This window comes from Drosophila eugracilis, unplaced genomic scaffold (genome assembly GCF_018153835.1).
Source record: "Drosophila eugracilis isolate 14026-0451.02 unplaced genomic scaffold, ASM1815383v1 contig_367, whole genome shotgun sequence".
In the NCBI taxonomy this organism is placed as follows: domain Eukaryota; kingdom Metazoa; phylum Arthropoda; class Insecta; order Diptera; family Drosophilidae; genus Drosophila; species Drosophila eugracilis.
The window spans coordinates 1,081,925-1,094,475 of NW_024573224.1; the positions used below are offsets into that span (position 1 = coordinate 1,081,925).

Consider the following 12,551-nt stretch of genomic DNA (forward strand, 5'->3'; position numbering starts at 1 on the left):
GGGAAATTCTTTTTATTTATCAAAATAATTCTGCTTTATTTGCAAAAGAAATATGTAAGATAAAGTAATGTTAACATTCAGGAAAATTAAACATTTTCTCAGATGGAAAATATCAAAAATGTAGATAAAGTTTTCCAGAATCTTCAAAATTTCAAAAATTCAATAAATCCCAAAATAAATACAAGAATATTCTTTATAAAATCTATAAATCGTCAATGTTTTACAGATAACCAAACTGAGAACGTACACCTTCACCCCTTTCCATTTACCACATGTGAAAAATCAGCGAAGCAACTCGCCTTTCACCTGCCATCATCAAGCGTTTGCAACACGCGTGCGTGACACTCACGTAAGCAATCAAAAAAGCAAGAAAAATACTACAAAAAAATATAAGAAATAAACTTTGATGCTTCTATTAAAATTGTCTGGCACGTTTCGAGTGAAAATATCATTAAATGAAGTTTTTTTTTGTTGTAGCTTTTCCCTTGGTTGGCATTAAGTTGTCCGGTTTCGGTTTCGGTTTGGCCTTTTAAGAGAAAATCAATTTTCATAAATTTTAGAGCCATGCGGCACAGTTGCATATGACTGCCACGCCCTGAAACAAGCTGTGCTCTTTTCACCTTTGTCACGAACTTCTCGGCCGGCTTTCGGCCTTTTCACATTTTTTCGGTGGCAAAGTTCGAGGCATTGGCAAAGTTTTTGCAGCTCCTGGTTTTTCGAACTTCTTCTTGTTTTGTTTGGCAAACGTGGCGCATTTTTAAATGGTCACGTTTTGCAGTTTAAGCGCCACGGCGGGGCAACGAAAATACATCAAAGCGGCGCGAAAAGTGTAAACAGGCGCGTGTTTGGTGAAATGGGCGTGGCCCTGTGGCCCCTTTTTCCACAACCCCCCATCCGATCGACTTTACTGGTGGCCACAAAGTTGCAGGCGGTGTGAAAAAAATGAATTTGCAGTAGCAGTCTGGTCGGAGGCAAGGAAAAGACGGAAAAGTACGCCAAGAACTTGGCGAAAAGTTTGTAAACTTTTTAAACGCGCATTACACGGGCTGAGCATGTTCGAGACTCTTGGATTTGGCCATGGAATGCGGCAGGCGATGTTGCTGGGAAATTGTAACTGAAATTTTGGCAGAATACGTTGGCGAAATACGACCAGACGCATCGGTATGTTTGATGTATTGGACTGCACGGCGAACCCTTTTCGATTAAGCCAACAATAAACATTCGATTTTGATTGGATCTCAAGCTCGGCGAGCGAGCTCGTGAGTTTCTCTTTGGGAGCTGCCAGTAAACGAGTTTCTGGTAATTGAACTTGCAGAGAAATGCGTAAAAATCCCAAGAAATTTCGCTGGTACTTGAAGGCTATTGGAAATGGGAAATGCAATACCTTAAAAGTATATATTTTTAGAAAATGCCTCGGAATCTCCATATCTACCTGATACAACAAGGTGTCATCCAATTTTAAGCCAACTCAAACAGCCAGTTAACAGACCAGCCACGAAAGTTGGCCAACCTTCACCTTTTCCAGTAATTTTCCCACCTGAACTGCCACCAAAAAAAAAAAAAGAGGGGTAAAAAAATAATATGCCGCCATTTTGGTGCAACCACTTAAATGGCAACTGTAATTAGCATCATGGCCGCATGGCAGCTGCTATTAAATAGTCCACACTCAAAGGAGTGGCGAGGGGGAAATTTGGTTGGCCAACAGAAACTGAGCTGTGCTGAGGCCGACGTGGCGTATACGCAACGTTTTTGGATAGCGACAAGCGCGAAGAGCTGGCTCTGTGTTGTCGTAAACTCTGCTAAACTGTTTGCCACTTTGTCGCGCAAAATGCTAAACTTTGTCGGGGCGGCCATGGTGGCGATGAACTCCTCCATGAAAGGGGTTGTGCTGTGGGAAAAACCCAGCAGAAGGCGGAGGAGGAGCCATCATCAAAAGGCTTAAGCAGCATCAGTCGCAGTCGCAGTTTGGCCCCCCCCCATCAGAAAAATGGGCGATGGCGCAACGCAAACTTTACGAAATAATTTTGCATAAATTTTCGGTACGAAAATTTGCTTTTGGCTTTGCCATGGTTTTTCCAGCCATCCAAAGTCCGTGGCCTGGACCTGCTCGTCGTTGCTCCCAGCCAGCTGCGGCTTATTTACAAGTTGCCATAATATTTTGCGTGCCGAGACAAGGTCCGCTCTGCCGCCAAACGTTGTTCCCCTACCTCCTAACCATACTCTGTCTGTTGTCGACAGCCATTTTCACGCTTGAACAAATCACAAGCTGCTTAGTTTCATAATTAGAAGCGTCACATTTTCGGGGCGCGCGCACTCTCGCACTCTTGGGCTAAAAACTCGTTGTGCATTATGGCCCAAAATGGCAACGGCAGCGGGGACCAGATGAACCTGGCCAAGTTGCTTCAGCAACAGCGTTATTTTGGCCAACAGCACCAGTTAAAGTTGAGTCGTCTGGGTGCCCTTCATATGGAGTGCATCAACTTGGGCTTGGGTAAACTTTGACCAGAGTCGTAGTACTTGATGAAGGGGGGTGTACTAGCCTTAGAACTATGCATATAAATGAATATTTTTAAATGGTTAATCAAATCTGAACATCTTAATAATGTGTTTATACATTATATATTATAAATATGCCTAAAAGTAGGCAGAAAAAACCTATTAATTGACTTAAGCGTACTTATAGACCCTTTTATGAACAATTCTAAATTCCTTCTGATTTCTATAACTAACACTGTTCATTATAATATAAAATCCTCTAGTAATACGCTCCTTTTCCTGTAAACACAATGTCAGGTACAGATCACCTAGCCGAACCCGAGCCCCAGCCAGGACAAAAGCAACCCAAAAACCGACCGAGCATCCTTCCTACAGGATCCCAGAGTGAGGGACTGTTTGTGTGCGGCGTCAAGGGAAGGGATGGCAGACACCGCTGGCTTGTCATTATTTTAATAAAGTTATTTACCTGAAAGTATGCAGCAACATTTGTTTGCCAGCCAAAGTACAGCATGAAATTAGGCGCAATTGTAACAGAGTTGCCAACTTGCCATAAACACAACGGCATTGACTCACAAATACACATGCCATGGGCCCCAAATACAGTGACAAAAAAGGCAAACTTCGCCCTTAGAGTGGGTTGAGTTGAGAGTGGCGAGAGGGTGAGGAGGGGGGAATTAAGAGGAGGCCTGAACAACTTTTGCTTATTTATGTTGATTTTGGCAGCCAGACTTGGACCTGGACTTCGGTCGGAAATGGCAAGCATAAATTAAAAGAGTTTTTTGACAACCCTTGGAAAATTATGATACTTATTATTTTGAGCAAAAGTTTTCATTACCTACAACTTCGTCTCGAGGAGCAGGTGCCACGGCAGCCGTAGAAAGCCAACCAGAGCCAGAGCTACAAAGTTGGCCAAACATTTTTGGCAATTGAGTTAAGCATGGTAGAAGGGGTAGGGGGAGGGGAGATGTTGGTCTTCAGTGCATAAATTGCAAAAGTCCCTTGGCCCACTTTTTGGGCTTTATGCGCCACTGATAATAGTAGCCGGGATGCCCGCCCCCATTTGCAACTCAATTCCAACATACATTTGCATGTCAGGACACCTAATCACAAACGGATAATGTCCCATTCGGCCCATCCTTCGTCGTGGAGAATGCATTCCCCCAACCTCCCTATCCAGCCAAGGACTTCGACTTACCCTCGCCTGGAGGACAAGAAATCTTAAAGGAAAATTAGCTTTTGGCTTTAAGGCTTAAGCTTTTTGGCAACGCCAAGCGAAAATCCTTTTTGGCTGTCAGCACGCCACTTGGCAAACAAGGAGGAGCCAGAAGATCCTTGCCAGGCGAACGCTTTCGGAGGACAGTGGTAAGTAAAAGTGGTTCTGCTGGGATGGTTGGTTGCCTGGCTGCCTTGGTTGGTGTGAATCCCAGCATCTAAGTCAGCATAATGCGCTAACAAACACTTTACTTGCCAGTCTCTCTCACTGAGTTTGAGACACGACACTGGGCGAAAATGTCCGGAGGTCCGGAAAATGGGGGGATGAAATGGAATGGCCAGAGATGAGATGAAGTTGAAGGCGAATCCCTTACCCAGATGGGGACTTAACGGATTCAGTTGTTTTCTATTCACCTCACTCTCCCACAAACCCATGGAAAATATCAAGCTAAATGATTATAGAAGACATGCAAAAGTATGCTATGATAATTTATGTTTTTGTATAAAATCTGAAGGATTAGGAGGAAAGGTAAATGAAATGGCTAAATAGTTTATGGGTTCTAGGGTTTAATATCAGACTCAAACCATCCTTAATTAAAATAAAACAAAAAAAAACAACCAAAAATGCCTAAACTAATTTAATTTAATCTAAATCATCAACGCTCCAAATTTGTAACTAAACGAAGACACAGATTTTCCTGGGCTGTGTTTAGCAGATTTCTCCTCTTTCTTCTAGTGCCTTTTTGCAGCTTAGAAAATGTAGAAATTTCCTTTTTCCTTGGCCTGTAGCCAAAGGTGTCGCGAATTTCCTTGTGTGTCTGCCAGGCAAATTGCCATCTGTTAAGCCCAAATTGTAATTGGGTCAATTCTATTTTACCCACGTTTATTTAAATATTTGCCAAAAATGTATGTTTTTGTCTGACAACCGCAAGGCGTACACAATTATTTTGCCAGCAATTTGGCAAGATGGGAAACTGCCAATGCCACACACACACTAGCCTACATATGAGACTAAGATTTTCTTCGTTTGCCTTCGTGGGCTGAAAGTTTTGCATCAGTTTGCATTCGGAAGTTTTGTGGGAAAGACTTTCGGCAGCTGAGTTCTGCGCCCAAGCACAGGAACAGCCACTTCGATAAGGCATTGGAGATCTGTGGAAAGTTTGTTTTGCCTGGCGGATAGTGTGGAAGCTTGGGTGATGAGAAACTAGCAGGCTAAACAAACCAGACTCTGACTAGGCGTTTAGATGTTCTCTCAATAGAGATGAGCAGCTTTAAAATGAAATTTTGAAATGAAATCAGCACTAAATATTCAATCATTAAGAAAGTATTTTAACATTACTCTTTCTATCGCATTTTCTAAAATTTTCCCTGAACAAATCAGCTCTAATCTATAACCACCTTGCCATCTCTAACTCCCCAAATACCTATATCTTCTTGCTGGAGAAACTTTGACTGGCGTTGACACTGACTAAGAGACACAGAGGAAAGCAGAGATAGAGTTGCCCCAAGTTGCAAGTGCTTGTTGCTCGCCGAGATCCCAGTTTCTAGCTGCTGCTGCTTCTGCTGCTGTTTGCTGATTAGTTTCGGGCTTATGGCTATTTGAGTTTGGCATTTATTGATAGTTGCCGACTGCTGGCAGCTCTATAATTAAATAATTGATTGGCATCGGGCATTGGTTTATCAATAAATTAGGTGCTAAGTGATGACTAGACAACTCTTTCAACTCCACCAGCCTAGCTTTTAGTCTTTAAATAAGTTAAAATAAGATGTGAGTTTCGTAAATCTCTTTTATTTGCAAACTAACAATTTGATTAGTAAGGCTAAAAATTGTTGCCAACAAACAAATCTCACACATGAATAAGTTCTGGTGGAAAAAAAATATTTGATAAATTCCATAAAACCGTTTCGGGGGAAAGGCAAAATTTGTTAGAGCCATGCGGTTAAAAATGAAATGAAAAATGCAGCAGCATTCAAAAGGCCCAAAAATCAGGAATGAATGTTTAAAAATGTATAACTCAATGAACAGGCAATGCAAAACAACAGCAGCAATATGAAATGTTTCCACGCAGTGGAAAATCTTTCCCTTTTTTTCACAACTTTTATTTGAATCTCTTCTGCTGTTAAGTCGCTGGCGAAAAAACAACAAACGGAAACGAAAATGTGTTCAAGTGAAATAAATTACTTTATGTGCTGCCAACACAGAGCAATGCAGAGCTGATAAAAAAAGAGCTGGAAAAATATATATGTATAGAAACGAGTATATATAAAAAAAATAAAAAGCCATGCCCACAAAGCGAAATCACAAACAAAATGAAATAAGAAATAAGAAACAATAAGGGAAAATAAGATAGAGCCAAAGTGAGTTTTGGTCCGCGAATGGCAAATGAAAAGCGCGTAAAATAAATAAATAAAAATTCAAACTGATTATGCATGGCGGAAAAATCGGATTCTTCTATAAGAGGGAAAAAAAAGGTTGCATTCTACCCGATTTCCCCGCGATTTTCCTGGTCACGCCCACAACTAAACTGCGAAACGGCAGACAGCAATCCACACAAATCACAACAGAAAGTAAAAAGCAGCAAAAAAGCACAAATTTGCATTTTAATGCGCTTCACTTGTTTTGGCAACGCCAACGAGCAACAACAAAGAGAAGAAAAGCGGACTTTTCTTTTTTCGGGAAAAAGGGTGATGAAAAAGTTCCAACAATTGCAAAAGGCAGTTCCCAGATTTTTCTTTATCTTAAGTGAAAGATATTTCTGCTACTTTTTGGATTATGGAAAACTGATAAGTAAATATATTTCTTAATTAATTTTTTGTATAATTAAAAGTAGAAATTCTTTTAATTAAGTAGAAATAAGTATAGTTAGCTACAAAGTAGTTCTTAGTTACCAATTTCCCTCTCACATTTAACCCATTATTTCCAAAAACAAATTTCCAGGTAAATATAAAGTTAAACCTACAACTTTCCTTGCCAAAAACTGATTTGGAATAATGCCCAGATTTTCCTTCTTGTAAATTACCAACAATTTGTGTAATATTATGTCCAAAGTTGGTACTCGAAAATAAAAACTTTTCATATAATATCAAAAATAAATGGCAATGGAGAAAAAAAAAGCAACTGGCAAGAAGAAAAACTTTTTGGGCGAATGGGTAAAAGTGCCTTTACGAACGCCCACCTTTTCTGGCCATATCACTTTTGACCACTGACAGACAGAGACAGAGTCTATGCTGATAAAAATGCGAACACAATAATCAAAAATCATGGCAACAGACAGTGAAATGACACCTGTCTGTCAGTTGTATAGTGCATAGTGCTCTCTCGGTCCCTTCGGCTACGCTTGATTTGGCCTGAAAACTTTTGAATTTGCATATTTTAGTAGCCGGAAAAGTTGCTTTCATATTTTTTAACCCTCTCCACAAAACTTATTGCCCGACAGTTGGCCACAGTCCTTTAACAATTCCTATTGTTCGAGAAAGTGAGAGAGAGTGGGAGCAGTGGTAGTGACTTTTCCGTTTCCTTATTGGTGTGGCAGTCGGAATAAGGTGTTGTTGCTGCAACTACCTCAGTTATGCATCTAAATGTATTTTACAATATTCTTTTCATTCATTCCCCCAGTACAGCCCCACCCCCAAAACGGTGTCCAGAACTCCCCCCTGAGTTACTGAGTGTCTATAAAATTATTCTGCAGTATTTCTATGCATTTATTGATTGTGGTTGGCAAAGTGAAAATAAGCAAAAGAGCACAGCATCGAATATGATAACTGAAAACATGACAAAATCATAAATATTGAATGGGAAAAACACTGGAAAATAAGGATTTAATGAAAATTATTTAATATTTTAATAATTAATAAGAAAATGAAAAATGATAAATAAGAAAACAGCTATTAAATGAAGAAATCAAAGTTTAGCCTTCCAAATTTCATGGTAAAATCATCTTAAAAGAGTTAAAAATATTTTTAAAAGTTATAAAAAATCAGCAATGACTTTTTTTTATATTAAAATATTTTTTATTTAAACTTCTTCCGCTTTTATAAAATATTATCAAATTTTTCCACCTGTCCTAAGACCCTTGTTGAGGCCAACAAAAACCACAATTGTTTGGCAAGTTCCAAATGCCAATGGGCAAAGCTTATTGAATCATTTCACAGGGAAATTCTGGAAAAACAAGAGCTACAACAATGGCAATAATAATCAGCATATGCAGCATCGAACAGCAATTGACGTTTGACAGGGGGGGGTGGGAAGGTCGGAGAGAGGGGATTTTTCCGAATAAAACAAAGCAATACGAATGCATTGGTGAAAAAGTTTAACATCTATCTTTTATGTCCCTCACTTTTGAGTTTTTCCCTCTGAGCTTTACTCGCTCCTCACTTCTTATCGTTTGGCTGTCATAAAAGTGTGGAGCATTTTCAGCTACGTCATCATCAGCAACAATGATGTGGAAATTTCTACCCAACCAACCAACCCAACTGGCAACCCTGCACATGCTCACCCTCATATCTTGTCAAGTTTTTCAAAAGAGTGGGAGGGAGTGGGGGGAGTTGAATGTTTAGAGTCTATAATCTTCAAATAATGGAAAAACTTTTGCTGTTAAGCAAGAGGAATGCCAAAGCTTAGATTTGTCTTTTATTTTTGGGTTCTTTATTTTTTTTTTTGGTCTTTGTTTTTTCTGCTTTTTCTCCCTCCCAGCAGCAACCGCATTGCCAAGAGTTTTTTTGATATTTTTTTGTTATTTTCCTCCATGCAGTTGACAACCCTGGAAAGTGTTTTTCTTGCTGTTGTTGTTGTTATTGTTGCTGTTCCTGCTGCTCACTCGATTTTCAATTTATTTCGTTTGGTGGCTGTGTGTGGTAGTTTCAATTTTTTCTCTGAATTTTCTTTAGTTCAGTTTTATTTTTTCCTTTCAGCTGCTGCTGCTGCTTCTACTGCTGCTTCTTTGAGCGAAAACTTCATCAACTGTTTTGCTTCTACCTGTGGCTTAAAGTCTCCAAGCCAACACCACAATCGTCCACCCACCACCCCAAAAAACCTCTCCATCCAGAACCCATCAACCCATTTGAGCAATCAGCCAACATTTTTTTGCAAGCATTTTTTCTCCTCATTTTTTTTCTCTCTACCAATTTTTTCTTCCTTTTTTTTTAAGTATTTTTGCTGGAAATTAAGTTTGTGTCAAACGAGTGGGCAGAGGGGTGGAGTAGAGGGGAAATGGAAGCCAAAGCATTTATGCCTTTGTGGCAAGTTAATTTCAATTTTATTGCCAATTGATTGAGATTTGAATGGAAAGACCGCTTTTGGCAACGTGTCGCCATTAAGCCAGTTTGGCTATTGGCTATTGGCAAGTGGCATTGGCCCTAAGCCATGGCTGATTAATTTCTCACATTTCGTCGAATGAATCAATTGAAAATTCGCCCATTCAAATGTCAACAGCAAAATGTGAAATGTTCTTGATTTTTATATTTTACACTTCAGATTTTGTATAAAAGTCAAGCAGAGTTTGGTATTGGGGATGGCAGGTTAATGGCCATAAATCAGAAAAATAAGTTAACTAGAATTGAGGAAATAAGGAATTGAAAAAAGAAAAATGTTTTTCATTTTTGAACTTTATTTATCAGAAACAAATATTAAGTTTTAAGCCGTAACTATGGGTTGTTTTTATATCAAAAATTAAAATTTCCGTTCCCAACCTCTAAGAAAATATTTCCTAAAAATATATTTCCATCTCTAAAATCCATAAAAAGCTGGAAATAAAAAACTGCTCAATAAAAATGCCCTGAAGCTTTCTCTCTCTTGATTTTTCCCAAGGAAAAGCCAACCACCTTTCCTCATAGAATAATAAAAATCAAGAATTTTCCTTTCTCGATTGCCAAAAATAAAATGTTAACGAAGCCAGCTTACAAACGGAGGTCAATTGCATCAAATGCAAAGTGTCAAAAAAAGAAAAGCAAGTAAGGGGATTTCAGGTCATGGCATAGAAAACAGAAATTATTCCTAAGGTCGAAGGTCAACGAGCAAAGTCACTTAACGCTTGAGCTAATTTCGAGAAAGTGAAAACACTTTAAGCTGACTGCTAAGACAAACCAATTTTCTACAACATTAACTAACCTTTCTTTCCCCTTACCGAGTGCAGTTATAATTAAATTTGACTCAAAATATGGTAAAACAAAAGCATCAAAAATCCGGTTAAAGCAATTTCCAGCTTGGCTTATCTTGTCAGCCGCAAAAATGACAGAAAGCCAACAAACAATTTGGCAAATTTGCACATTTGTGCCGGCATTAATTTCGCATTGCGAGTGTCAATAAGCCAACAATCAATTGCAACTCGATGGCATTTTCAGCATTCAGCATATTGTTGCTGCTGGCCATGGTGTCCAAAAACCAAATTTAATTTCCACGAAACGGTCTCAGCTGAGGAGGAGGCTGGTAAAAACAAAAAATCTGAAAATGCAATTTGTGTTGGCGTTTGGATGCCGCGAGTCAGAGTCACCAAATCGTTGCATCAGCTGCACTTGGCTGCAATTTTATTGGCCTTGGCTGCCATCCGTTTTCTGGTTACGTTGACATGTCTTCTCGCCCAATTCCCGAAAACCGAACCCAAAAACCACCTCATCCCCGCCCCTGTTTCTGTGGTAAGTTCTGTTTGAGATTGCACCTGCATATCCGTTGCAGGCCAGTCTGATACTCCTCCACCTCCTTCTGCTGCTGCTGCTGTTGCTGCTCCTGTCCCAAACCATTTTCCCATTTTCCCAACCTACCTCGTGGTCATCATCGGCGACGGCAGCACCATCGTTGCATATTCATACGCCCCATTGTTGCCATGCAGTTGATGCGGGCGAGCTGATTTTTATGTGGCTGACCAGGCAGCAGGTTTGGTCCGTTTGGCCATTTTCTGTTTGGTTTTTATGGTCTCAGCGAGCGAGACGAAAAAAGGGATTTCAAGCCGGTCAATTAGGTGGGATAAGAAGACTTTTGGATGCTCTTTTTGGGGTTTCAAGTTGTAAGGTTGTTAGAGATTAAAAATCAGAAAAAAAGAACCTTACAATGGTAATAAAAAAAGGAATTTGATGAGCTTTCTAAACATGAAAAGTTGACTGGTTTACAGTTTAAGATCTCTCTCACCAAGAACACCTCAAGTACCCAACAAACATCAATCATACCTTGGCCAAAATAGAGCATTCGAATGGCTCTCGCTCCGTTAGCGAGATATCATGGCTTGTCTGAATGGGATGATGGCTGTATGGTTGGATTGTTGGATGGCTGATGTGGCCTGGTGGCCTGAAGGGAGGAGGAGGAGGAGGAGAAGGAGGTGCGGAGCCTGCGTGTGTCACGTTTAAAATATGCGCATTTTTGCAAATGACATTTCAGTCGCACCGCACTATCACTAATTGATATCATATGATGGAATTTATGCACAGACACCAACCAACTGAACGGGCAAGCTATGGCAAAGGACTTTCAACCAGTTCCAGGTCCAGGTCCAGGTCCAGGAACTTCACCCGATCGGTAATCGGTGCTTGGTGCTTTTCATGATTGCTGGAATGGCGGTTGTATACTGGCGGCTGATGTGAAATTGTCGGGTTCATTTTTGCCCTTTTATTGTTGCTGTTGTTGGCCGATTGCCGTTTCACTTTTTGCGGTTTGTCGTCGCGTCAGTACCGTCATGTGCCGCGGCTCTGTCCTATGTCCAATGTCCAGGGTCCGTTGTCCTGTTGGAAATGTCCTTTGGCCGTTGTACGCTGCCTGAGGTTGGCCGCTCTGCGGTGCCCAGACTGCGGCCCGATCATTCATTTGTCAAGTTGTCAGGACACGGTTCGGCAGTCAGCATTCGGCATTCGGCGAGATATCCTGCCGTTGACATCAAGTGCGCCATTTAGATTTCACAGCTGCCCAAAGTCGCTAAAAGTCGGCGGTTATTTTCTTAACTGCACTGAAAGAAAGGAATTCTCAATTGAAAAATGGTAGATGAGGTGCAGCAAATTAAAAACCTAACTTTATCTTTGAAAAAAACTTCAAACATTTTGGATATAACACGAGTCTAGCTCACAGAAATTCAGAAGTTCAGAAATTCTAAGTAAAATTAAAAAACAAATTAAAAATTCATCCAAAATGGACTTGGGAGAAGGCATCTTTGACCGTTTGGATGATTGGACCAAGACGAATCAAGTTAAGTCCGGCGAAATGGGTCGCATCTTGGCCATTCTTCTGGCCATGGTAGTGATCTGCTATGTCGTTGTGATTGTGTCTCGGATTGTGGTGGCTCTGGCCTTACCAGCCTTGGTGATTGTGGTCCTTCTGTTGGCCTATCGCTTCGTCAGTCCTTCAGAAATGGAAGAGGGTCTCAAGGAGGTGCCTGACATTCTAACATCCTTAACGAACATTGTATCCCGATATTTTCACAATGTGATAGCCAACTAGAGGAGGTTAAAGGGATGTTGAAATTTTGTAATTTAATCTTTATAAAATATTTTAAAATAAAACTTAAATTATGTAACTGTAAGCCTTCAACATAACTTTACCATTATGAACTTGAAACTGTCAGCCATTCTTATGTCTACTCTTTACTATCCCAACATCATTTCAGTCCTTAGCACTGGGCCATTATTTATTTATGACCAGAAACGTTGTTCACATATCGATAACCAAGTTTGCCATCAACATTCCTGTCAGGACATTTAAAGGCCTAACGGCCAGACAATGAGTAGGGCACAGCGACAGGACAGAAGTTGCAGTCCCAGACACACAGGATCCATGTTTATGTCCTGGATTCATGCAACAAAAATGGCAAAATGCAAACTCTTCCCCCATCTCGATTTTCACACCCCCAAAATGGAATAGTTTGCTT

General features: G+C 40.3%; 1 protein-coding gene across 1 annotated transcript; it reads left to right on the plus strand.

Moving 5' to 3' along the window:
* The first annotated feature begins 11,713 nt into the window (after positions 1-11,713).
* LOC108116296 lies at positions 11,714-12,205 on the plus strand. Its single transcript, XM_017228086.2, has one exon. It carries the CDS (start codon positions 11,816-11,818, stop codon positions 12,122-12,124), a length of 309 nt encoding a protein of 102 aa, XP_017083575.2. The 5' UTR covers positions 11,714-11,815; the 3' UTR covers positions 12,125-12,205.
* The last annotated feature ends 346 nt before the right edge of the window (positions 12,206-12,551 follow it).